The sequence below is a fragment of the Oreochromis aureus genome, linkage group 5 (genome assembly GCF_013358895.1).
Source record: "Oreochromis aureus strain Israel breed Guangdong linkage group 5, ZZ_aureus, whole genome shotgun sequence".
NCBI lineage: Eukaryota > Metazoa > Chordata > Actinopteri > Cichliformes > Cichlidae > Oreochromis > Oreochromis aureus.
Genome location: NC_052946.1, coordinates 30,197,448 through 30,225,379, shown reverse-complemented (window position 1 = coordinate 30,225,379; position 27,932 = coordinate 30,197,448). Strand labels below are relative to the sequence as shown.

At 39.6% G+C, this 27,932-nt stretch overlaps 2 protein-coding genes across 5 annotated transcripts in view; one reads left to right on the top strand and one right to left on the bottom strand.

Moving 5' to 3' along the window:
• The window catches only part of LOC116315073 (ATR interacting protein), a 30,542-nt gene extending 5,250 nt beyond the window's left edge, over window positions 1-25,292 (top strand). Inside the window, exons 7-20 of one of the 4 annotated variants that reach the window (XR_005613095.1) lie at window positions 20-106; window positions 912-1,017; window positions 1,829-1,990; window positions 3,383-3,650; window positions 4,481-4,534; window positions 4,660-4,826; window positions 6,024-6,160; window positions 6,460-6,551; window positions 8,498-8,584; window positions 8,668-8,746; window positions 10,973-11,194; window positions 12,413-12,650; window positions 24,532-24,601; window positions 24,789-25,292. Coding sequence is in view for 1 of the 4 variants with exons in the window: in XM_031733235.2 (XP_031589095.1) it covers window positions 17-106; window positions 912-1,017; window positions 1,829-1,990; window positions 3,383-3,650; window positions 4,481-4,534; window positions 4,660-4,826; window positions 6,024-6,160; window positions 6,460-6,551; window positions 8,498-8,584; window positions 8,668-8,746; window positions 10,973-11,194; window positions 12,413-12,486 (1,538 nt within the window). In the remaining 3 variants the exon portion in view is untranslated. Of the gene's footprint in view, window positions 1-16; window positions 107-911; window positions 1,018-1,828; window positions 1,991-3,382; window positions 3,651-4,480; window positions 4,535-4,659; window positions 4,827-6,023; window positions 6,161-6,459; window positions 6,552-8,497; window positions 8,585-8,667; window positions 8,747-10,972; window positions 11,195-12,412; window positions 13,281-24,531; window positions 24,602-24,788 lie in introns of those variants that run through there. The other 3 variants (XR_005613094.1, XR_005613093.1, XM_031733235.2) reach the window with 3 other exon arrangements.
• On the bottom strand, window positions 13,435-19,775 carry LOC116315072 (tribbles homolog 2-like). Its single transcript, XM_031733234.2, has 4 exons — window positions 19,185-19,775; window positions 16,352-16,630; window positions 15,864-16,156; window positions 13,435-15,450 (listed from the first exon to the last, which is right to left on the bottom strand). Exons 2-4 carry the CDS (start codon window positions 16,628-16,630, stop codon window positions 14,961-14,963), a joined length of 1,062 nt encoding a protein of 353 aa, XP_031589094.1. The 5' UTR covers window positions 19,185-19,775; the 3' UTR covers window positions 13,435-14,960.
• Window positions 25,293-27,932: the final 2,640 nt, after the last annotated feature.

The window sequence follows — 27,932 nt, the reverse complement described above, 5'->3', positions numbered from 1 at the left end:
TATGTGTATGTTGCAGCAGAGAGAGGAGCGTCCAGCAGCAAATCTAGTGATGTGTCTCGACCAGACCCCTTCCTGTCTGTCAGACCGTCTCATCTGCAGCACAGAGGTCAGCCCCCCTGCAATGTGCCTTCGAAGGGTTCCTGAAAGATTTCATATTTTAAAACTACCAGGAAATTTTAGGATTTTTAGAGATTTTACTGAACAGCTGAAAGAAATATTAAACCTTCCTGACCTTACACAGTTGAGTTGTTTGTAGCTAGATCTGTTTCCCACACACAGTCTGTCAGAAAATAGCCTGTACACCCTTATGCTACAGTCAGACTGCACAATGTCTGACTGATTGTGATCCAGCTCAGAGGATGTATGTATCAGAATTTAGAAATAGGTTACATGTAGGTTGTTTTATTTCATAAAGCATGACATAATACACAAAAGTGACTCTGCATCTGGGACATCTCATTACCTTGTGGTATTTCTTGTACTGTGGAAGGTATAAATTTCTGTACCCTCCTAACAGTTCCTTCATTTCTGTGAGGTTCACCACCATCTATGCAGCATTCTGCCAGCTATTTGTTTTCTGATGCTCACTTGATGTAGGGTCATCAGAATATACACAGAATGGGTCAGAAACAGTAACAGCACACAGCTTCAATAAATGTTCCACCACATATGCAGACTGTTATCAGCTGCCGTCAACTATCAGAATCTGTAAAGGAACTAATGTAAACGTTTATTGGTATATGTTCAATTCTATTTTATTTTATCTATATAGCGCCAAATCACAACAAGGGTGGCCTCAAGGCACTTTACCTTACAATAATACAAAGATAACAGAAAACCCCAACAATCACATGATTGAGTATTAATCTGATTAAAATCTGTGTCTGTTATTCTGTGTCATCCTCGACCAGGTGGCATCCTGCTGGGGTTACTGCTGCAGCAGCCTCTTTCTCCCAGCAGCCTCGGGCTCGCTCATTTGCTGTCTATGAGTCTGACTGACATTCACTTTACATCCAGGTAAACACCTTGCACTTTAATCTTGACAGCCTGAGCAGTAACATGTAGTGTAATATGTATAAAGCAGTGCTGCAATAGTTACAGGCAAAGTAGAAAGAAAGGTTTTACATTTGGCTGGCGACCGTGGCTCAGGGGGTTGGGAAGGGCACCTGTAACCGGAAGGTCGCCGGTTCGATCCCCGATCTCTCTGTCCTGGTCCTTGTGTCCTTGGGCAAGACACTTTACCCTACCGCCTACTGGTGTTGGCCAGAGGGGCCGATGGCGCGATATGGCAGCCTCGCTTCTGTCAGTCTGCCCCAGGGCAGCTGTGGCTACAACCGTAGCTTGCCTCCACCAGTGTGTGAATGTGAGAGTGAATGAATAATGTCATTGTAAAGCGCTTTGGGTGCCTTGAAAAGCGCTATATAAATCCAATGCATTATTATTATTATTATTAGTAGTATTTGTGGTGATAGAATAAAGTTTAGGTAATAACAGCTTAAATGAAGTATATCAATAAATTACTTTATTCAACTTTAGGAATAAACATATTGTGGGTTTCTTTTGTTGTTGATGTTGTTGTTTGTTGAAACTGACTTCAACAAGCTACCAGACTTCAAATTTGGATGATCAGTCACCGCATGCTGTTGCCAAGTCCTCAAAAACAGAACTTTTTCATACAATATACAAAACTTTATAGCATTGGCCTTACTCTAATAGTGTTTCAAAACCAGTCGTAGCATTGGTTGTATTACTAGTCATACTTCTCGAACCTAAATTAAGTTATAAGACTAACTGACGTCCTGATGTTGTGTGTTGTTTATGTGTTCAGTCGGCTGTCAGCAGGTTTTCTGCTCAACTCTGATGCTGCAGCTGGTGTCAGTGGAGGTGGAGCTCCCAGAGCTGCTCTTAATCCTGTCCAGAGTCTGGCTGTAACTGGACTCAACATGCTGAGTCAGAGCCAACCAGCATCTGCAGCCAGCAGCAAAAACAGGTAGGATGACTGACCCCGAGGCCGGTCGGTTGAAACAATAAAAAGTCTCTCTTTGCAAAGTGCAGAAGAACAGCATACACTTTCTGATCTATAGACAGCAGAGTCCTCTTGTGGATAAACAGTGTAAAAGCAGATTAAATGGTCTAATGTAATATGCTGAAAATTCTCCCCATACCGTACATGAATTCTGTCCTTGGATCTGAAGGATCTCTGTATACAGATTACTTTGATATTTTTTGAGCATATCAAGACAGTGTTTCATTTTTTTTAATTAAATTTGATCGATGATTTTCAAGATATGTGGTGAAATACCTGATACTTTTATTCATTATTGCTTTAAAATATTTTATGGAATCTATATAAAAATGCAGACAAAAATATAAACAGGAAAGTGCAGCTTCCAAAGTCAGTGAGTTGAGGCAGATCACTTCTGCAGTGTAATTGTCCATTTACATTGCTAACATTTTAACTTCTCGGTGTAAAAGTACAAGGTTACATTTTTATTAACTACTAACATTTTTTTAAAAAGCAATCAAAGCTACATAAAGTTATAGGCCAGCTAAATATTTGGCATTTTAGTCCTGGTGGTTATGTTAACTTATTTTGTCATTGGTGAGAAATTTTGTGGGCATTGCTACAAGGGCCATATATTTATATGGAGCGTTATATTGTTATTATAATTGGTTTTAAAGCACCAGTATAATAAAAAAAAATCATTTTCACAGAAGTGGAGTTTGCCTGTTTTCCCCGTGTTTGCGTGGTTTCTCCCTGGGTACTCCAGCTTCCTCCCACAGTCTGAAGACATGCAGTTAGTGTGGTTGGGTTAATTGGTGATTCTAAATTGCCCATAGGTGTGAATGTGAATGGTTGTCTGTCTCTATGTGTTAGCCCTGCGATAGACAGGTGACCTGTCCAGGGTGTACCCCGCCACTCGCCCTGTGACAGCTGGGATAGGCTCCAGCTCCCCGCTACCCTCATAAAGATAAGTGGAAGAGGATGGCTGGATGGAGAAGTGTATTTAGTTTCCCTGACTTTCCAGTCTGAAACAGATGACTGGAAAGAAAATTTTATCATTAAACCTGATTAATTTCTGGCTGTGTTCTTCCTGCATGTGCTCTCCTCTTTAACATAGAATTGTGGAGACAAACTCTTTAAAAACAATGGCAGCTAAAGGAGTGACAACAGCATGGCAGCTACTGCCTTGCTGATAGACATATCAGTCATTAGATGGCTATTGAGAAAGGCGAATACAGGGCAGATTCATTTTTGAGGATGAATGGTTTAAGTCAGAATGAGAAAAATATCTTCATGGAAAATAAGCCACTGGTTATAGGTTAAAAGATTTGGATAGAAAAATCTAAAAATAAAAATAAAAATTGTGTATGTAAATAGGTCGTGTCCTGGAGCTGTCCTCCTCCTCTCTCTGTTGGACCTTCACCTGTCTCAACTATGCCAGTCTTTGGACTCGCTCCGCTCCTCCTCCGCTAGCAGCAGTGGTTTAGACTCTTCAGCTGCCAATACACTTCCAGCAGGCCGCACTGCTGCAGCTTCTGCTGGGCTGGGAAGACTGGAGGAGGCTCGTTTATGTGGGTTTAACGTGGAGGACGTTGGCCTAGCTGCTCTGAGACTCCTTTGTCTCCTGCTGGTCCACAGTGATGAGGTGATGACACAAGAACAACAGTATAGTAACAATGTGTAATGGTGCCTCAAATATACAAATTGCAAACCGCATGGTGAAGCTCAGGAGGTTTTTCCTGATCTTCGTCACAGCTCCATATTGTTTTTCACAATAGTAGCTTTGCATAATTCAGATTTCTAAATACTCTTTATTAGTCTAAAACAGCATTATTCCTTGGCTTCATTGGATATTTTTTTGGTTGAAAAATTAATCTGATTTTAGCACTCACTAATTAACGGATTATTTATTAATTACCATTAGGTACCCTGCCTTTTGCCCTATGGCAATGGCGTGGATAATTAGTGATCTTTTATTTTTTAGTTATTGACCTTATTGACATTGTACTCAAGTCAGTTCAGTTTTATTTATATAGCGCCAAATCGCAACAACAGTTGCGTCAAGGCACTTTATATTGTAAGGTAAATACCCTACAATAATAAAAAGAAAACATATGTATTATTTTACATGAATCCAACAATATGAGAAACAACAGAGTAGAAAAAACCTCCAGAACCTGAGTATTTAGAGCTGTCTGAAGCTTGAACTTTGGGGTTACAGGTGTAAAATTTACATACACTGACTTTTTAATTTGAAACTTTGTCCTTGTTTAATATGAGCATGAACTACATGCATTACTGTAACATTATGTCCATAACAGAACAATAACAGACAAATAATTATGTTTCAGACGACTGCTGCAATATTTTTCAGACTTTAAAAAAAACATAGCACACCTTTATCAATAATGTTTTATTCAAATGAATTGTAATACTGTTCAGTTGTGCAGTACTGACGTTTTACGTGGTCCTCAGGTGGTGGAGGCTGTGTTGTCAAAGGAGAGTCAGAGCAGAGCCATCGACCATAAGGTACTGAGAGAATTACTATTCACTTTGTTGTGCTATATTAAACATTATTAACTTTCCCTCGTTGTCTTAACCAGAACAGAGAATAACATTTATATGATGTAATTTCATCCTCGCTCTTGTTTTAGGCTGATGGAGTGGACCTCTGCTCTCAGAACACTTTGTTACAGTCACTGCTGCGGTTGTGTGATCCGTGGCCTGGTGGAAGCAGCCCACAGAGGGAGGCGATTTCCCTCAATGCCATGAAGACTCTTTGTGTCTTAATTGAGAGAACGCCAGACAAACATGTTGACAGGTACACAAAATTTTTAATTGAAATCTGATGGTTAAGAGATCTTATTCTGTGGCAACACATTTGTTTAGTATAGTTTAGCAATATGGAGACTAAAAGACTTGGTGAATAAGCATGTAAGCAATTCATTAAATAATATAATATTAAAAAGTAATGTGGAAGTGGAAGTTCGCCTGTTACTTACTTGGTATAGACATGCACAGATCCCACGACAGTTGCTTTTGTCTTTTGGAGGACCTCTTCGTGATTTTGAAGAAAACATAAAGAGAAAAAGAAACAAAGAAAAAATTATGTTTGCTTATCTTTCTCAAGTTTGTGAGGACTGCAGAGAAGAGAGAAAGTGACCAGAAACTCTATTTTAATGCTTGATGTTAATGGGTTCTTCTAATTATTGTGCAAAGTCTGCAGGATTATACATACATATGAATATGATACAACTGCAGTTGCGTGGAATACAGCTGCAGGCAGAGGAGTGATGAGTGATAGGGTTGTTTGAATTTCCACTAACTCACAGTACTTGCGTAACATCTTAGTGTAAACTACCTGCAGTGATTCATGGTCAATGTGGTAATCTTACTAAAAGTAGAAATGTGATGAAATGTAAATATAAACTTCATTATCATCAGTTGTAGACATTTCTGGAAAATGGTGAAACTGATACCACAGTTATTCTGCACAGGGGCCAGCTTTTAAACTGGAAAACTCCAGATGGTGTCAGGAATTTCATTTTCCTTTAGTCGTTTCATACCAAGTCTGAAATCTCAACAACTCATTCAAGACCTGGATGAAGGTGCTGGAAAGTAATGATGATAATTATTCAGCATAAAAAAAATTCATTAAATGTATTTCTTAACAACATGACTCCTGACAGTTTCAACAATGTGAATTTTACTGGTAATATCAGTTTGTCATTGTGATATTAACCTCAAAAATCCTGTCTGTTAAACATCCTAACCAACAGGGGTCCAAGAGTCCAAAATTATAGTTTAATCAAAAAGAGATTCAGAGCTGCAATTTCTAGATTATGTTTGTTTTCGATAGTTTATTCGTTTTATGTGAAAGATGCTTATGATGAATTTCTTCATTTTTAGATGTGCGTAACCATGTTCAAGATTTTATTTATAGGCCTCAATATATGTATAAACCTGGAAATGTATGAATCTCTGTTAGTCATGTGTGCATCATTCCTCCCTCTCACAGGTTAGAGTGTGTGATGCCGCTGGTGTGTACGTGTGTGTCAGTGGACAGCAGGTTCCAGACAGTTTCACAGTGTGTGTCCATCCTCACATCGATGTCTGACCACGAAGCACTGGCGAAGCAGCTATGCTCTCAGCATGGTGAGGCTCCCCCCTCTGCAATACTTTACCTTGTCTGAAGTTTAATATCATTTATATGCTCAATAAAGACCAAAGTCCTACAAGAAGCAAGTATCAGAACTATTTATTTATATCTAAGTGAATCCTTCCATAGATTTCAGTGCCATGTTTCCACCTCTTATGTTTCTGATGATGACATTTTATTGTGTGCTCTTATGCTTTTATGTGTCTTTATTTCAGCTCAAAAAAATCACAAAATTATTGAAGTTTATGTGTGAAGCAGAATAAATCAATTGCCGTTTTTATTCTTTTTCTTTTAGATCCCTGTGTTTTCCTGAAGTTGTTTCAGTTCATCAGGACAAGACCAGACAACCACACAGCACACACAAACTGGATTCAGCTAGACCTTCAGGTAGTGCACACACACTGTAAAGGTGTACTGACTTGTACAGTATTCTGTTTAATGTGTGTCAGCTGCATCTGAAGCCAGGATTTCTGTGTGCTCTGAATATCCAAGCTGGGAAGAGGAAAAATCCTTTTTGTCTTAGCCTGGGCTCCTCTATCTCCCTCCAACAACTCTGTGTCTTTGTAGTCTAAACTCTCTGAATCAGATAGATAGATATATATATATATATAAGTGGTAACCATGCTTTGATCCACATGTTCAGACAGTATCTTGTCTAAGAATGCTAATGTTATGAAAAGTTACACAAGTAGTTGTGTTAAGGATCTTAACCGTCACGTTTTCTTTACTTTTTTATAACAGTCCTAGAAAATGTAACAAATGTGAGTCTCCTGTTCAGAGAAATGTGGAAAATATTTTAGATATTCAGTTGCTTCCTTCAGCTGAGAACAAACTGTAAGATGTCTGTAGTTGTTGGCAGCTGAAATGATGATCAGGCCAGATGAAGTTAGAATGGGAGGATGAGAATATAAAGGCCACGCAAGGCCCTGGAGTTTAAAATACGCCCTGAATCATACTTCTTAATCTTAAAAAAGGTCATCAAAATGTATATGAAAAACTGTTGGTCACTAATTATTAGAGCAGGGCGATATGACCAAAAATATTTATCACGATATACATTTGAAAATTTGCGATAACGATATAACTGACGATATAATTGACACTAGACAAAATACTTTACAACTCCACAACTTTATTAGTGCAAAAACCCCATCAATGTATTTTCACTTAAACAAGCAGCTGTTTTTATGTGCATTAAAGTTATATAAAATGTAACAGTGCAAATTCCTTGCTGACAGTTTAACCAAAAGGCATTTCCAGTGGAAATTGGCCGACATATCCTCAGCATAACCATGTATAATATCCACAAAACTTAAAAAGAGGTCATACACACACAATACAGTAATATTATGTTGAAGCAGGGTACTATCACTCCGCGAGGCTCCTGCCTACGATAGCCATAATGCTCCGACAATCCATCAAGCGGTGTGGGTTCATAGCTTAGCAAAGTCGTACTAAAACATTTGACAGATTTTCGAGCGCCGTGTACCACATAAAATCGTTTCGAGGTCAGTAAACACAACCAGAATTCATACATAAGGCACACGGGATTATAAGGGACACTGTCGATTTTCAGAAAAATCAAAGGATTGATTTTAAGTGTGCCGTATTTTCCAAACAACACGGTAATAACGACGGCCCGCTAGCATGCTCTACCAAAAATAGTGCTTTGTTGTGTATCTAACGGACGAAAGCTAAACCAGGTCCACACCACTGAAGTTGCAGCATTTTTACAAACCAATTCTGGTTCATCCGTTTCATTTAACGATCCACTTTCGCTCTTCTCATTCTCCGCCATGTGCGTATGTAAACATAGGCACTGCGCATGCGCGTTTTACCCATATTCTATCGCGATATTTCATTTTCCTATCGTTGCCCAAAATTACACCGGTATTACTGTGAATGGTATGATATAGCCCAGCCCTACTAATTATTTCATGGTTTATTTGAAATTTAGTGTTTAAACCCTAAAAATGCATTTATTTAAAAAACAAACAAAGAAACAAACACCAATGTGCTCATTCTCTTTGTTCTCTATAAGTGTTTATCCTCTTTGCATCGTGTTTCTTTTGCACTTTACATTTGCACAATACATTTCTCCCAAAGTGCTTCAGTTGTTGATTTTTATATTCATTTAATTAATATTACTAATTATCAATTGTATTGATTTAAACAATCTTTTCCATCTTCTAGCTTTTAACTCTAAGCAATGCATTTAATAAACAGTTTAATCACTCTGGGAAGGCTGTTTTTGTGAACAGATGAACTGCTTTTATTTGAAAATTTACGATATGTCTGCGTTAATAATCAGTGGGGTTTTTTGTGTGTGTTAGGTGGTTCGTTTGTTGAGCAGACTGATGACTCAGAGATCAGAGAGCTGGGCTACCAACCAGCGAAGCAGCTGTCAGTGTTATACTGAGGTAACTGTCTGAAACGATGTTGTGTCCCTATGCAGAGTGACAAGTGTTGCATCTTTATGCATTTGTGTTTGATTCCTTCACAGCTGGTTCAGACAGCAGTGATTGTTTTCCATCGTCAGTGGTTAGATCTGCGTGGTTCTCAGGAGCAAACAGACTCAACAGGTTGGTCATATTTCAGGTTGAAAGCATGAAATGTCAGTAACACAATGCTCTGAAAGGTTATTATAGTTAAAAAATATTGTAAAATAATATGTAAAAAAAAGTTTAATTAACGGAAGTAAACTAGACCTTGGAAAATTTTAAAGCTAAGGATAGCAGGTTTGGAACTTGGAAAACTAACTAAAATAAAAATATAACAGAAATATCCTTAGTTTTAGTATTTGATAAAATTTTGTTACAACTTGGCCGATGAGCCATTGATGGATGAAGTTCTGGATGTCTATAAGAATCTGAGTCAACTTGCTTTGGAAAGGTTTTTATTGTAATACTTGCATTTATGCAAAGTGCTTCGAGAAGCTGGTCCTAAAACACATAAAGGACTACCTCCCACCCAGCTTTGACCCCCACCAGTTTGCCTATAAGGCAAATAGGTCCACAGAGGATGCAATTTCCACCGCCCTCCACTCCGCTCTGCATCACCTGGAGAATCCTGGGACATCAGTAAGGATGCTCTTCATTGATTTCTGCTCGGCCTTCAATACCATCATCCCAGACATCCTTATAGACAAGCTGATAAACCCCCTCCACATGTGCATGGATCAAAAACTTCCTCACAGACCGTTCACAATCAGTCAAGGTTGGCAACCAGAGATCATCCACCCTGTCACTCAGCACTGGCTCACCACAGGGATGTGTGCTGAGTCCAATCTTATACACCATCTACACCAGTGACTGCACCCCTACGCACCCCTGCAACATCATCATCAAATTTGCAGACGACACCACTCTGATAGGGCTCATCACCAACGATGATGACACCGCCTACAGGGATGAGGTAGGCGGTGAGCGACTGTCAGAATGGTGTAACTACAATAACCCCACCCTAAACACCAAGAAAACAAAGGAAGTGGTCATGGACTTCCGCAAAACAAGAACTGATCCCCCTCCCCTATCCATAAAAGGTGACTATGTGGAGAGGGTGTCCTCCTTTAAGTTCCTCGGCACCCACATATCTGAGGACCTATCTTGGTCCACAAACACATCAGCTCTAGTAAAGAAAGCCCAGCAGCGCCTCCATTTCTTGAGGGTTTTGAGATGGAACAGGCTGCAGACTGAACTCCTAGTGTCCTTCTACCGTGCCACTATCGAGAGTGTGCTAGTGCACGCCATCCCTGTGTGGTAAGCTGGTTGCACAACAGCTGACAAGAAGAGACTACAGAGGGTCATCAGAACTGCAGAGAAGGTGATCGGCTGTCCACTCCCCTCCCTGGACTTAATTGCCAGCTCAAGATGTCTCTCCAGAGCCGGGGCAATTATAAAGGACCACCTCCATCCTAACCACCACCTCTTCAACATCCTGCCCTCTGGAAAAAGGTTCAGATCCATCAGGTGCAAAACCAACAGACTAAAGAACAGCTTCTTCCCGTGGGCTGTCAGAACTCTTAATGCAAACTAAGTGTGTAAAGACTTCCCCAACACATCCACTCTGACACTGCTGTTGATCATCTATGTGCAATATCTCAGTCTCTCCATGTTCTGTGCAATATTTTTGGCTCATGTGCAATATCCTTGGTATGTGCAATATTTTTCGGTCCTGTGCAATATTTTGGTCCCAGTAGAGCTACCATCTCCACCCTAAATGACCATAGCCCCTCCACCCTTATTTATTTGTTATATCATATAACTGCCCTTGTATACAGACCCACAATGTTTCTGTTTCAATGTTTCTTACACATACACCATGTATATAGTTTCACTCACATATATGTATACATATACATTGCTTTTTATTTTATTTTATTTATTTATTTATTTATTTATTTATTTTTCTTTCCCCCTCGTTGTATATTGGTTTCTCCTCTTCTTACTTTTGCACCTTTGTGGTCCAGCTACCCAATTTCGCTGTGCAAGAAACTGCACAATGACAATAAAAAGGTCTAAGTCTATTTTGAAATCTTGCCTCTGATGAATGCCCTACTTACCATAATAATAAAAAAGACTAAAACGAACACTGAAACTAATAAAAAACTAAAACTAAACATTTCAAACAATAAAAATGAAACTGAAATAAGAAAATCCACTCTTTAAACGAACTAAAACTAAAGTGAATGAACTGAAAATCAAAATGACAATAAAAATACAAACCCAATAATAAATACAAAGCTATGATAATAATTCTGACAGTCTGTCTCTAAAAACACGGTCTCTTTGCATTGCTTCTTGTTGCAGGGCTTGCCTCACCTCTGCAGCCATGCTGTAGCTCCTCTTTGCCATGGTGGCACAGCTTAGCGGCATCTCTGCTCAGAGAGTGTGTGCTGCTGTTGCATTGGTTGCTACTGCATCACGGCAGCTTCTCCGAGAGCTGCAGGCCGCTACTGCACATGTACGACCAGGTGATCCCTGCTGTACGAGACACACTGAGGAAGATCCCGGACCTGACCGAGAGCGAGGGTACAGACGCACAGAAACACGCACACTGAATCTAAGCCTTGAATTAATCTTTTAAGCTGTTTAGGAAGGTTTAATGTGATGTTTAAGTTCCACTATAACTGTTTACACCTGAATACACCAACTCAAACATAGCTGAATTTTGTATGAAGAGCTTTGGCTCTCCTTTCTCTTAACCTCTAAGAGCATGATGAGTTTTTCCTCACACACTCCCTCCTGGATATGACTAATTACCACCTCGGCTGAATCTTACATGTATCACACAGATAATTTTAGCTGTTAGATAACAACATGTCTGTCTTCAGTTGTGTGATGAGGCAACTCTGGTAGTACGTGTTGTCAAACCATTTTTATACTAGAATTCCACCTGATGATCTGTGATTATTCTGGTATTAAACTTGAGGTTTGGGGTGCTTCTGGATTTCACCTGGCAGAGCATGTGTGCCAAAAATTTAACTCTGAAATCCTTAGTGCAGCAATCCTGTATTCAACTACCCCCACGCTATTCGCTGCATGTCATTCTGCCTCTCTCTCCCACCTTCCTTTATTCCTGTATTATATCAGAAAAGCCAGAAATAAAACTTAAGGAAAGAAACAGCACCTTCTGTCCAGCAATATTTTCCACCTCCTGTTGCTGCAGCTGCTGGGTGCTCACAGGTCACATCATATATTTATTACCTCCCGTAAGTTGTGGGTCTTCCCTGGGGTCTCCTCAAAGCTAAACGTGCCCAGATAACATCCAAAGGCAGGTTCTGGGGGGCATCCTGATGAGATCTCCGAACCTAAATGGCTCTTTATTTCTTCCTCAGTATTTGAATCCAGCTGTATGTACCAGGATCACTGGATATTTAAATGTAACATTAGTATTGCTGTAGTGCAAAACGAAAAGAAAGAAAAGAAAACGGTCTTCAGCCCAACATGACAGGATGGCTTTCTGTTTTTTTCTCCATATTTAATGCATGATGCAGCTTTATGGGTCTGTTTCTCCTTGAGTGACCTAAACCAGTTCTCTTTGTTGTCTGTCTTCCACGTCAGAGCTACTTAATGTGCATTGCTCATAATAAAACATAATCATGTCTGAATGTCATTAATATTATCAATTTGACCATTTTAGTATGACTACTAGCTACATCATCCAGTATTTACACCTTACCCGATTGCTCTTGTGTTCCCATACGTTAAAACTGTAAAAAAAAATTTGCCGTCTTTCACGTCTTTTAGAGTTGGCATTGGACGAGATCTGCCGCTCAGAGGGGGATGAAGCTGATGACATGGACACTGACGCCGGCTCCTAATTGGCTGCTCTCGCTGACCTCTTGATTTAGTGACGCATGCCAACATGAGGGACAGTTTACTAACTGCTGATGCAATATGTTTTAGACTGGAACAAGAACAGAGCAGCCTGTGTTTCTTATCAGACTTCTAAGTGAAGTGAAGGTTTCACAGAAATGGAATGGAGGTGAGTCAGAGGTCTGACTGAAGTAATGAACACAGAGTGTTTACTCTGCTTTCAGATGGGATTTCATAATAAAACATGAAGGTGAGGGGGGGAAAAAAATCTCCTGTCAGTATTTATGTTTACTTGTAATCTTTCCTTTCTTTCTCTTCTCCTACTTTCTTTGTTAAAGTCAAGGCTACTCTTTTATTTCTCTGTGCTTTCAACTTTTGTTTTTTGTTTTTTGTGAGGTACACTGACTAATATGTAGCTGGGTATTGCCCCACAATTGTCAAATATCAGTACAACTACTGATATTTTTAAAAAAGGGTGGAATTTCTTAACTGCTGTATAATTTATAATACTATGAAACAGTTCCAGTTATACTCAGACTACTCTTACTGCAACACTCCAGTTCTTTATTACTTTGGGGGGGAAAAGAAATGGAGAAACTGGATGATTAGCAGATGATACTCTACACCACAAGACCATCTCTGAATATGGAGCTACCCTAAACTTTGCACTTGCACAGACAGGTCAACAGACCTTGTCTCTCTTTCTAGCACCTCTAAGGGCCATTCAGTTGTTTGCACAGTTATATACAAACATGTATTATTTTTATTATTATGTTTAAAAATTACGGGTGTAAAATTGAAAGCCAATGATACCAAAATGCTGGTACAGGTACACTGCAGCTCGAACTTGAAAAAATGTTGTCTGTGCGTGTACGTGTAAAAGAGACCATATGCATGCAGGCTCAGAAGTTTATTTAATTAAAATTCAACAAAAAAAACCTTTGACACCAAAACATTTTTCAAAACCTTTATTTTTCTCTTCATCTATAAGTTGGACCAGAATCATACAGCATACCAAGAAGCATCTTATTGTCTGAATTGAGGTTTGTTTGTAATTATTATCGTCCTCAATGGACACACAAGACCAGTAAGTGAGGATTAATCGTATTCCATTATCTCAAGATCATCACTTCATTATCTTCTTAATGAGTCAACAAATGTTGCTTCTCCTTTATCCTCAGTTATTCCCAAATTAAATTGCTCAGTGACATTGTGAGAGAAAAAGATGTGTCCCAGAATAAACACAGTTGTTATTCATTCACAAATAAATGTCAAACATGAGAAAACAGTTTATAAGTTTGTATCAAAATATAAATAATTTGTGGAGATTATTATGAGATACAGGGGTTTTTTTTATAAGTCCATGAAAAACAGATTATATTAAATTACCCAATGAAGTTTTGATTTTAAGGTCTGAAAAATATTTTATCAACCATGGCTGCTCTCTGCTTGTGTAAAAATGGATGAGAACACTGATAGCTGAAGCTGTATTCCTTTTCAATGCCATTTTATATATATATATAAAAAAAATCTGGTTCCTAATGTTTTTCAGAAAGATGTTTGATCTTTCTCACAATCACAGAAGGAAATCAGCATTGTAAACACTGAAAGAAAAAAGCTGTGTCCCATTTTAAGCTCCACCTCCTTTTGAGTCCACAGTTTTAAATATAAAGGTGCGTTCAGGGCAATTCTCAACACACTCAAGTACATTTTTTTTGCCCTTAAAGGGGACCTATTACGCCTTATTGTTATATATAAAAATATAATGCTAAACCTTTAACATTTTCAAATAATAAGGTCAACATATGTATACATAACCTTCCTTTAAACACTATTTTAAGAATTTATTGCAGCACTTGGCTCTATGTGATGTCAGTGAGGCCAAGTATGCCTAATATACAGCTTTGATAGCACTGCGCACAGAAGCCACACCCATCTGCTGTTCAAACCTTCAGTTTATGAGGGGCAGTCTAGTAGATGAAAGTTGCTTAATCATATTGCTCAAGTACATGTTAGTTGGGCAGATTGGGATGTAGGATATTCTCCACTGCACTTGTTGAGGATGTGCACCTGAACACACCATTAGTTCTCATTTGTGTCCGTAACTGGTGGAATAAGTGACTGCTGGGAGTCCACTGTAAGGAAAATTTGAGAAAGAAAACCACCTTTGGAGGCCATGCCACCTAAAAGAGGCGGGGCTTGAACTGAGACACAGGTAGAGAAAGAAGGCACATAAGGGTCAAGTAATCCAGGATTAGACTGTCTCTGTAGTGCGGCTGTGCTTTTAATGTGTCTATATCTGTGAAGACCTCTTTGGAGTTTTGACTGTGAGGTGTGAGGACGGAGCCACACATCTCGAAGACGCTGTTTTTAGAGTCCAGATTAGGTTTCACACTTGAAGTGTGAATCAGGTTTAGGCTGCAGGCTGCAGGGATTCATTATAGCAGTGCAGGTCCTCACAAGGAAATAGAGATGTCTTTTAATTTGTCTCAGTCCATATTGGCACCACTTGGTCATTGTCCTCTTGTTGATTCTGTAGTGTTGTGTGGGAGCTGTGATGCATCTTGTGCATGTTGCTGTGTGGCATGCGAGGTTTGGTAAGCCACGGGTGCATCGGCAGCTCAGATGCCGTCAGTCTCTCAGTGGGAGATTTCCTTAGCATGCAGCCAATCAGACACTTGGCCTCTGGCGACATCCAATCGGGCAGGCTAAATGCTCCACGGCGTATCTTAGCAAACAGCGCAGCAGGCTGCGTGTCCTGAAAAGGGTATCGGCCAATCAGCATTGTGTACAGAGACACCCCCAGGCTCCAGATGTCTGCGGCACGGCCTGAGTACGACCCATTCCCATTGGTCAGGAGCTCAGGGCCAACGTAGGCAGGACAGCCATGTCTGTCTGTTAGAGAGTCATCGTCATTGTTACCATGCAGGAGCACGCAGTCATCGAGTCCGAGCAGTGCCAGACGAGTCCTGGGAAAAGAAAAAGAAAACATTAGTCAGACAGAAGTTTATCAGCAGCAGTATTTGTACAGTAAAAGTACAAATAGAGGTACTTTTTTCCCCCCATATGCCTCCTTCATGCTAGTAAGATCAATATAGCGATATTTATACTTGTCCATTTGTTGGGAGTAGTATGCATTCTTTTAGACTGCCTCAAAATGGACCTTTGGACCTTTGTGACTACAAATGTAAGCATGAATGGACTGCATCCATTTATGATATGCCTCGTGAATGTATTTTGTAACCACAAGAGTCTCCCCCTGCAGGCCATTAAAGTTAATATTTCACAGCACTTCCACCTGGGCCCTACATCTGTCTTTTACAGTCTCAGGTATTACTGCTGTAATAGTACTATTACCAAAGCACCAGTCTCGGAGTCTCACCTGTATTTGTCGATGAAGACGAATCTGCGGAGCTTCAGGTCTCTCAGAACGACTCCATGGTTATGACAGTGCATGACAGCATTCAGCATCTGGGCGAACAAAAGCCCCGCCTCCTCCTCGTTAAGGCGTTTCCTGTTGCGCACATACGCGTGCATGTCACCGTGGTGACCAGGCAGGAAGACATACACCTTGTGTTGGCCAATTACAACGTCCTGCAGAGCGCAGATGTTTTCATGTTTACCAATCCGATCATAGGCCGCCAGCCGCTCCTGGTATCCACGCAGTGGGAGCACCTGTGGGGAAAAAAAGGAGTGACTGTCATGGGTAACGTAGTATGATGTACAATACGGTCACTACTTTGACAAGTGTTTTACAGTAATCTTTTCCTAATATTATCATTAGCACTACTTCTGAAGTATCGACAGTACAGTTTTTAACATGTATTCAATTCTTATTAAAAGTAACAGTGACATTTTTCTGAGTGTTACCTGACAGGTGTACTGCTGCTGTGTGTGCACATGCACAGCCCTGTAGGTCTCTTCCCTCTCACACCGTTCAAAGAGGAAATATGACCCAACTCTCGATGAGGACTGGCTCGAGTTGGATGTGGGGGCGGGGCTTGTGGGTCTCAGGCAGGGTGATATCCCAGTAGAGGTAGGGGGTGGAGCCAAATGGGCTCGTTTACATTTCAGTGAATCGCCTTGAGGCTCATCCAGAAGCCTCTTAAGACACAGCTGAGATCTGGTTGTAGACACGCTGGCGCTCATCTGTGATTGGAGACATCATCGGGTTAATGTACATTTCCATGTAATATGCTGCAGCAAGTGCAGTCCCAAATTATCCCAATTAAACACAGCCAATATTTCAATGAATAAAGCCACCATATCTATAAGTAATACCTGTGAGCCAAAAGGCCAGGATTCAGAGTGCTCCAAACCCTCGCTTTCTGACACTTTTTCGACCTCTGGATGGCCTCATCTCCACTAATTCAATCACTGAACTGGTCTTCTTTGCTTTTCTTGTTGGTTACTTCTGGAGCATTTTAAATGGGATTTTCTGAGATTCTGGTAATTTATTAGTATCTTACTTTGCACTAATAGCAGGCGTGTGTATCTGTGCATTGCACCTTTATAAATGCATTTTGTCATTATATGGTCAGTATGATTGTTAAAAAGGTACAGAGTCTCAATTTATGCAGCATTAAAAAGCACTTAATCCTAAACAGTTACTATAAAGAGGAGCACACTATTGTTAATGATTAAGTAATGTTTCATTCAATGTTTGGTAATTTGCTGGCTGTTAAATTTTAGAGGCCGTGACCGCACTGCAGCACCCTCTTCAGGTGACACTCTGGCTTGGCCCCTTCTGTCCGCTGAACACTTGTCAGTAACACTTTCACATACAGTAAGAGAAGTTATATTTGTATCATATCTCTTCGTGTTCTGCGTCTCCGCTGCTCACATGTTACACAGTCGGTGTGTCTATAGGCTTCATGATGCAACTTCCTGTAAGCTGATGGGTGCTTCAGCTTTCAGATAGTTGCATCAGAGCACAACAGTTTATAGTTTAAACAGGCTTTAAATACAGTCAACAATTACACACACGCATGCAAGAGAGAGTGTGTGAGTGAGTGAGTGAGTGAGACTTATGTAAAGTTTTTTTAGAGCCTGTGGTCGCTGTGGTAACGCTATGTTGCCTGCTGTGGGGCAATGCTGCTTTCACTCTGCTGAAACACCCTGACTCACAGCAGCAACGTCATCCACCCCCAAATACACAAACACTGAATCTAAGATGAATGATTTCTCCATGACGTTCTGTTCAGCTAATAATCAGAAATCCGGTTCTTAAAAATAATCTAAAAGAAAACGTTTGTGGGGTGTGTAACAGTGTGTGCTGAAATGTAGTGACACTCAGCATTTTGTTAATGATACCTGTTTCTTTTGTTTATTCTTCATATTCAAAAACAAGTGAACATTTGCTGGAAGAGTTTAGATAGCTCAGCAAAATTACAACAGTTATTAAATAGACTAACAGAATAAACTTTTGACTTTTATTTTAATTTTGAAACTGAGAGGGGCTAGAGCTTGTGGGAAACAGGAGTTTACACAACTGTTAACATTTATTTTTTTAATCTTAATTACAATCCAACTTTATCATCTAAAAAGGTAAGACAGATCTGTGGCAAGGCTGTTACCAAAAATCCCGCTGGTATTTGTTATAAGGTTCCTTACTTCTGTAGTTTAATCTCGGCTTTTCATGTGTATTCCTGTTTCTGAGTTTGCTTAAGTCCTTAACGTAGCCTCACTTATGATTTTCACTCTTATCTCCATCTGAATGATAAGTCAGAACCGCTGTTTTGACCATGAACAAATGTACTTTAAAGGTAAAAGGGGATGAAGCAGTTTTCACCACTGAACCTTTTGAACCGCACGGGAACAGTGTGGCACTGTAGTGTTTTTTTGTTTTTGTTTTTTTAACTTGGTCAGAAACTCAGATATGCAGCAGATATACTCAACAGTCACTCCAATAAAATCCCAATTTTTGGGGGCATTTTTGCTTAAATAACTTAATCAAATGAAAAACTGATTTGTAGAATTTACTTTTACTTTTTACAGAGCTTTTCAGCTATTTTCTTCTTCCTATTTTCATAATTTATTTGATGCTGTATTTTGCTGTTGAGTCTACTGTGTCATTCTGGGAGGTTTTTTAATGCATCTGTCTTTTTCTGATTGGTGTTCACTCTGCACACTCAGACTGCTACAATCCAGTCAGTTTGTAACATGCATTTATAGGTAAATCATTTAAGGTCCTAACTTTTCATAAAGCTCACAGCTTCATCAGTTATTCTCAGCTCAGACCTGCAGGCCTGAAAATATGGGTGAAGCTGTCTAAAAGTTCGATTTAAGGTTTTACTCCGTCTTGGTGTCGAGAGCGCAAAAACCAAATGATCATGAGCACGTCATACCTGGAAACAAAGCGAAACTCCGGCTCGATTTTCTCAAGCAACTACTTTAAAGTTTAGGAATGATCCTTGCTGTTTTTATTGTTCATATTTCATAGGACAGCGCTTTTTCTCTGCCTCATACACCTGCATTATCATTTTATAAACTGACAATGCACGAAGCTTAGCTTAAATACACGTGAATATGACGTAATATATATGTTTAAGCCATTCTGCATAATGAGTACTTCAAGTGCACTTCACAGATAATACTTTTGCATTTTATAAGTAACAGTTTGAATGTTATTTACATGTGTCTGTACAGGTGCATTCATTTATGGTTTGGTTAGTTTTGTTAAGTAGCCAGGTTGGTTTTTTACCTTGAGGCAGACTGGTCCGGACTGCAGGTCAACAGGAAGCCAGTAGATTCAGTAGAAATCCAGTAGAGTCGATGTTGAGGTGCTGGCTTCTGTCTGTCTGTGCAGCAGAAATCGGTGTAGACATAAAAACAACTGGGATCAGCAGCCGCGACACTGGGAGAACTGGTGGTGACGTCTTTGTTTGCTTCTTATTGTCTCGGTTGCGCAACCTGTCGTCAGTCAGCTGGCGGTTTATGAGCGACTTCTTTGGTTTCAATGAAAAAGCAGCAGAAAGAAAGAAAATCGGCAAAACTTATGTGTGAAAAAGAAAAAAAGAAGAGAAACTTCTGAGTCCTCTGTGTGAATATCCGGAGATAAAGTGAACAAAGCGAGATCAGAGCGAGTCCTCGGGTCCTTCTGTCTGTCCGTTTATCCGTCTATCTGCGGGTCTCATTAAAATGACCCCGGTCCGGATAAGATCCCTTCCGGGCTCCACGGATCCTGCTGCCGTTAAGAACTTTCAGCCGGACTGCTGAGCGGACTCAGAGTGACTTCGGCTCTGTTTGGTTTCGATATTTCCTCCGCCGGTGTCGTCATCGAGCGGGGGCGGGGTTTCGATGTTGCAATCCTGTATCGAGCAGTCGTCAGAAAATAGAGGGTTGGAATAGCAGAGCGGTGACTAATTAAAGGAAAGACCTCGACAAAGTTTGACCCATTAGAACAGCTAAATCAGATCCCAACAAACTAAAGGTGGGGAAATGTTTTTGAGTAGTACAATCTGGAAGGCGCAGTGTGAAATTTGGGTATATATAACTTTAATAAACCGGTTTGAAATGGATCGTATGAAGAACAAATAGTTTATTTTATTTATAATAAATGTTCACTCGTGCATTCAATTCTTCTGTTGCATGAAATGTTTAATCTGCTTCATATCAGCAGCTGGTAAGCATTTTGGGGTTCAGTGATGCCTCTTTATGAACCACACATTCCTTGTGAGGCTCACATGAGTTCACCAAGTCAACATGTGGGGCACCGTCTCCATATGAGATTATATGGAACAGGACAAACGCAATGAGGGGATAATCTGAACTGCTTCTTTAAAAAATTATAAAAATCTGAAACTAAAGAGGAGTTTTCAGCTTAAAGAGTCCAAAAATCCCCCAAATGCTTCTAACAAATCTTCATTTTCAATCGATTGTTGTATTTGTTTTACCTTTTGGGGTTAGGTGGTTAACACCTCTGTCACACCACTCATTGTGAGGTTTGTATGTTCTCCCTGTGTGGGTTTCTTCAGAATGATTCAGCTTCCTCCCACTGCCTGAATGATTGTCTGTCTCTCTGTGTTTGCCCTGTGATGAACTGGTGCTCTGCTTTACACCCTATAGCAGCTGGGATAGGCTCCAGCACTCCCTGGAAACCCTTAAGTTGGATAACTATTGCTTGTAAATGGTCAACTGATCATTAATTAAAACTTTATTAGTTTACATAAAACAATGTTTAAAAATCTTCATACAATTCAAATAATTACTTCATGAGTAAGATATTAGTGTGTGTAGTATTTTACAGCAGATAAAGCATACTATAGTGAGGGTTATTAGTGATCAGTGAACCTGTTCTTATCCCAAGGGCATCAGATACTGCCATTTACTGAACCCTGCTGTCATTTCAGAGACACCCACGGGGTTTCCTTTAGCATTTTTCCTGTGACTCATTTGTGGTGGCAATAGTGATACAGGTTTCACTACTAACTCATCAGGTTTTAACCCACGCCATAGTCTTTCCCTAAACCTATTCAGACAGAGAGAAACTCAAGGTCACCAAAAAAGTGAAACCAAAACTAAAGAGTGAATAAAAGAGGACTCCTAGCTCACAAGCTTGCACTTCCCTAAATATCCGTTCTTTAAATCAAGTACTATAAATATCACTTTCCATTCAAGCAATGCTTATAAATGAGCTACACAGTGTTAACCATTTACAGAGGTAAATATCAGTTACTACTTTACAGTGACCCCTGCAAACTGGTGTAAACCAATCACTAAACATTGTTATCAGTTCATTGTTTGTTAACATTAAATTATTCATAACCAGAATTTAATTAAGTATCAGTTTTCCATTAATACACTCACTGGAAAATTTATTAGATACATCTTGCCAGTACTGCTTTGAACCCCCTTGTGCTCTCAGAACTGTCTTAATTCTTCATGGCAAAGATTCAACAAGGTGCTGGAACCATTCCTTCGACATTTTGGTATGTCCGTATTGATAGCATCACACAGTTGCATAACGTTAGTCAGGTGTATTTCCATGTGGACAATGAACACATTATCATGTGTTCATTATCATTATCATTATCAAGAAATCAGTCTGACAAGTTTTGAGCTTTGTGACATGACACGAATACCCTATAGGCATAAATGGATGGACATGATCAGCAACAGTACTCAGGTAGGCCATGGTGTTAAATGATGCTCGGGTCATAATAAGGGGCTCCAAGAAAACGTCCTTTACACCACCACCAGTAGATCCGTGCTTTCGTATTATTGCCAAATATTTGAACCTACTATCTGCATGTTGCAGCACAAAGACTCATCAGGCCAGAAAACATTTTTTAAATCTTTTACTTCTTCTACTTCTGTGTGTGTGTTTTTTGTTGTTTTTTTTAATTTACGCTTATCTTCCTGTCAGTTCAAAGCATGGTCATTCACCCCTGAAACCCTAGAAATGGCTGTGTAGGGGAATCCCAGACCAGCTCATCTGGCACCACCACCAAACATGCCTTGCTCAAAGTCACTAAAATCACATTTCTTCCCAATTCTGATGCTCAGTTTGAACTTCATCAGGTTGTCTGGATCACGTCTACATGCCTTAATGCATTGAGCTGCTGCCTTGTGTCTGATTTGTGTTAACAGGTACTCGAACAGGTGTAGCTAAAAAGTCACAGGGGAGTATATTACATGTTACCTTTATTGTTCCTAAGCTATTATGTTGTACTGTGGGTTGTTTGTTATTTGTGGCACCCACCTGACTTCTGCATTGCTGTATTGGTCTCTCCTAATCAATACAAAGTTATTCTGATTATAACTTGTAACCTGAGACATTTCTGTCTTAATGGAAGTGACTTCTTCCAGCAGGAAGGATCACAAGATGTCCTTGAATGACTTTAATGAAAAAGAAAATAGCAACACACATGACAGTCATTTCAGAGCTTTCTTTTTATAACGCAAGTTACATCATTAGTGTCTACTTTCATAGTTTGAGTCACAGTTTCTAAATGCCTTTTACCAAAAGTTCCTTTTTTATGCCAAAGTAGAAAGTATCTGGGGGCGTGATATTTGCAGATCATTTTGTGTCAAACCTCTTTGGTCTTATCCTGAAGAGAACAAGACATGTGAAGAGAACAACTAATGTGAAAGGGAGGCAGCTCTCTGAAAAAGCAGGTGTTAACAAACTATTTTGAAAATATTGTAACAGCACTGATGTGACGTCAGAAGCTGCAATAGTCAGATTTCACACAAGAGCCGCTTGTGTCATAAACACTGAAGATAACTTGTGAAATGTATGATTCAACAAAAAATGTATCACGTTGTTGAATAAGTTGCACAAAGCTAGTTACGAAAGGAAGGAATGCAATTTTTATACAGAAACTCCTGAAAAAAGTAAAAATGTGTTCAACTTATTAAACGGGGAAATGAAGCTGCTTTATATTACGACTGCTTACCAATAAAAGAGCAGCTACTTCATATTTCATTATTGTGTTTCCTTAAATAAATGCTCATTGTCTATGAATTAACAGGAAGTGGCTACTCTTATTATGTAAGACTATATTTCACATTTAATCCTAACAAAGACATTAAGCCACAGATTTCACAAACAGTAAATTTTTTTTAGAGTATTGTCGTTAGGTGCAAACTATGACTCCTCACAAAAACAGTGAAACGCTTTGTAGGAACTCTTTAAGTTTGTGTCTGTTCTTAAGTCACCTGGAAGTTTCTTCCACAGGCGAGAAGCAGTTACTAAAACTGAGACAAAGAGGGGACAAAAAACATGAATAAAATGAAAATTTTTTAGGAAAGCAGAAATGCAACATGTGTGTCAGACTGAGTGAACACAGTCTTTTCACTTGTGATGTACAGTTGTGGTCAGAAGTTTACATACAATCACCATAGGCTTGAATATCATAGTAATTTGGGGCTTTTAATGGTTGAAATGTTCTTTTTCCAGAGTAGAATCACTGTTGAACTTCAAAGATAAGAATTCCACGTATAAGTTGGAATTTATTTTGTATTTTCTCTAGTCTACACATGGTTAAAAACATGTTGGTTCAAATATGACATGAGTGATGACAACTGGTAGTTTCTCTTTGTCAGCATAAAAAGTTTTTGTTTGATAGCACTCATCAAATTGGCCAGTACTCAAAGCAATGGGAAAATTCAAAGAACTCAGTGAAGATCTACCAAGGAGAAATTCCCAACTTGTTGATTACAAAGGAAGAGCGGCCAAATATTAGCCATTATAAATCCTGTGCGGATCCAACAGAACAGTAAAAAACATTTCCGTGAGATTTATGCCCATGAGTGTATGTAAACTTCTGATGAAGACCACAGATAGGAAGGTTATTAATGATTTCCAGGATTTGGACAGGCCTCCTTTGCCCATTAAAAATGCACCTGTTTATCCCCACTTAATATGGCAGCTGCACTGAACACACAGTTTCACAGAAAAAGGGGACCTGAACACTCCCCACCCCCTCCTGGTCCCGCAAAGCTAAAAGAATGAGAAGAATCCAGCTGTTTTGATAACCTATTCATGTAAGTCTTATGTCTTTTGAAATGTCTTTAAAATTTCCCATTTACATATTTACAACTGCAGTTACAACACTGGCGAATGGGGACAAGTGCAATATGGAAGCAATTCATTCTGATTCTGATTAACAACACCATCAACTAGCCAGGAGGTTTTCCTCTGGCACTCACAGACCAATCACAACAGTGTCTGTAATCTGGAGTCATTCAGACAGACCGCTGACCTGCACAGCTTCAGACACCTGTTGACCCCTCACCTTAATCTCCTTTCAGCCTGCAGCAATCAGACACTCAGCAGTTGCACTTGTTTATGTCGGTTCGTCTGAGTCTGATTGTTTTTTCAGGCATTAAAACCTCTGAAACACACCTCTCACCAACACTGCACTGCACATGTGTGTATTATTGCAGCTCTCTGACATTTTCAGGTATATTTAGATTCATAAACAACCTGTTTGAGATGACAAATTATCATTCAGTGTTCTAACAACCCAACACAGTTTAAACACGTGAATTCAGCTTTGTTTACGTATCATATGGCTTTAATTTAATTTTTGTTTTGTTTCCAGTGACGTTCTCCTGTTTGATTTCAGCTGACATGCCTCAGCCCCTCCCCGCCTCGCCCAGATCTGCACACAGGTTAGTGCAGTATACGTATTTTTTAAATGACGTGGCCATTTTTCTTTATTAGTAACAGAATCCACTGAATTACAAAAATGTAATGTGAATCTTTTCTTTTTACACATTAAACAATGATTGCACCCTATAAATGTACTGAAGCTCATATTTTCTTTTTATTCTTTCTTCTTTTCTTCATTTACTGCAGATTTGTCAGCCCCAGCCATGACCCAAATCTCTGATTCACAATACACACGGAGGCAGTGGTGTTTCATCATGTTTACGCCGAATTTTGACTCTGCCATGCAAATGCTGCAGCAGAAATCCAGATTTCTCACACTGCGCAACATTTTTCCAACCTTCTGTTGTCCAATTTTAGTGAGCCTATACAAATTATAGTCTCAGTTTCCTGTTCTTAGCAGACAGGAGTGGCATCTGTGGCATTTGTCACATGCTGCTGAAGTTCATCTGCTTTAGAACATCAGCAGTTTCTAAAACATTGGCATCATCAACCATGCTACGTTCAGTGTGACTAAAAATCACCTTTTTTCCTAATTCACGTGCTTGGTTTTAATTGACCATGTCCACACGCCTAAACAAGCAGCTGAATGTGTGTACCTAATAAAGGGACAAAGGTGAGCGAGGACAAACAAACTATCACTCCAGCAAACAAAATTAAAGTTAAATGGAAAAAGTCGAAAAGAAGTTTATGATTTTAAATATATTTATTTTTTTTTAAAAAGTCATATTTATGTGTAAAATCTTTTCTTTTTTGTTTACAAATATATACATTTTTATTTCACTTTAGGAGAAAAATAAAACCGCGTCTATGAATGAATGTTGTGACTCAGCGCAGGTAATATGTATCTCAGCACAGAGCAGAAATTTGGAAACTCTGCTCCTGATTTGTTTGACTTAGAGTGCCTGAGCTTCATATTATGTTCAGTTGAACTTTACGAGTCATTTTTACACATAATGAGGGCTGAGGGTATTATACAGCATCTCAGACAGGAAGAACAGAGAGCAGCATGTGCGTATGGACCTGTGGGCAAACTTGTCCTTTAATCCCCGCAGTAATCACAGACAGACACCAGCTGCTCCACAGGAAATGAGGTCCCATCCTTGTTAAGTAGATTTCCCGTGTGTGGTGACCTGTCACCTCTGAGTGTATGCGTTCGGCACGTGTAGCAGCTCTGCTCTAATTGGACAGATTTCAAGTGGCAGGTAAAGAGAATGAGTGACCTGGTTATACACACACGCACACACACAGACATAGCAGGTTATCTCCACATGGTTAGCGTGTTTTTATGCCACATGATGAAATATTGAAGAAACAGAGGAATGTGTGTGTCTGATGTGTGTATGATGTGTGTGTGTTAAACTTTACTGTCTCTTTCATAACCGACGTGATGAAATCAGAGGCCAAGTGTCTGACTCAACTACGGCCTGCCACAAGAACACACACAGACCGAGAACAACACTCCACAGCATGCACAAACTCACACTCACACACACCCAGAGACACACACTCATTTAAAACACACACATTTGTTCTCTTTTCTGACACACACCGTCCTTATTCTCTGGATTACCACCTGTCTAACACCTGTGCTGCTGTGACACTGATATTTTGATCTCCATCTGACTGAAGCTGCAGTCTGTGACTGTGTCTCTGTGTGTGTGTGTCTGTGTGTGTCTTTGTATTACAGCTTTCAATCGACTTCCTGTATTTGGACCCGCTGCTGGTCTCTGCTCTGTTCTGGTGGTCTCTCTCTCTCTCAGTGTCTGTCTCTCCCTCTCTGTGTTTCGCTTCAGGGCATCCTGATCTGTCGAGCCTCAGGGAAACACACGGAGTTTAAAATTTGGCTAACAGTGGGAGCTTTTAAAGACCGTTAAAGCCCTGAGGTGGTTAGACAATAAAACACCCTTGAGCGTATTCTTCGCCTGGGACCTGTTCACTCTGTGGTCTGTGCTAAGTGCTGCATAAATCAATTGATAGCTGATTTTTTTCCTCAGTAGTGTTTCCTATTGGCTATATTTAAGAGCTACATGAATATTATAGGTGTACTTTAATGTATTATAACTAGGCCACTTGGTACCACCACATCTAAGTGCAATATAACAGGTTTTGTTCTTTACATAAAAAACTGTTTACACGCATTTATTGTCACTCACTTTTAAAACTCACAGCAATAAACAGTATATAACCTTTCTTTTTAGGGACTGGGAGTGTATTTCACAGTCAGGCCTGATGGGGTTTTTTCCAGTGAATGTTGCTATTGTGTCTGGATTACACTCTCCACCTACATTTAGGCAAATGTCTATCCGGTTGTTCAGTGATGACGTGACGAATCCTACTTCCGGGCCTAAAGTAGTCTGCGTTTAATATGGCTTTTGTGTTGTTAACATGTTTAATGCTTTGTATTTTCTTCTATTTAATCTCAAAAAGCTCCTAAAACAGTCAGTGATCACTGTTGACCTCCCTCGGCTTTTATTACTGCTAATCATTTATTTAAGCTCAGTTTTTAAAACCTTGCATGTAACTACAGCCCAGCCCATGCAGCAGTATATGAATGACTAACCTCGTATTGTGGATGGATTATCTCACTTGTTCTCCTGGCTGAAGTTTAGTCCTTTTACAGCATCCTGCCATGCGATTACATTTGTTCCTGACCACCGAGAACACTCACGTTAACTTTTATCGAGTGGAAAAAAAGTTAGCTTGTTTATGTTATGCTAACATAGCTGTGTCGCTAGCGGTCACGTAGCACATCATTATATACCAGCTAGCCAAACTTCAGTAACCCTACAAACGTCACTGCTGTTTAGTTTTCTGTCTTCATTTATGTTGTAAGTTATAGCAGAGCCATACGTTTGAATTTTTTTCCAAAACCCCGCAGTCAGGACATGCTATATTGTATTTAGATAGAAGCTAGCGAGCTAACTTCCTGCTAACTTCTAACGCCGTTAAATGTCATAAATTCCATTTTCATGGATGCCTGGATGTTAAACTCAATTGTTACACCTGGTAGAGCAGAACACTGATCATTTTATTAAAGATGAAAGACTTTAGACAGTTTTTCAACTCTCAGTAATGCCACAGTGATCGTTTGATATATGGACCTGCAGCGGAGTTTAGGCCCAAACACGGCCAGTGACGTCAGACTGAACAACCGGATAAGATCTATAGACTGTATTTGAAAGATGGATGTAGCCACCATGACATCATCAGGCTTTGTAATGCTTCCAGTTGGGTGCTTTGAATGTTGCTGTTGACAACTGATGACCACAAGGTAACAACTTGTTAAAACATAAAACATACACTGCTTTATGCACTTTTTTGACTCTAACA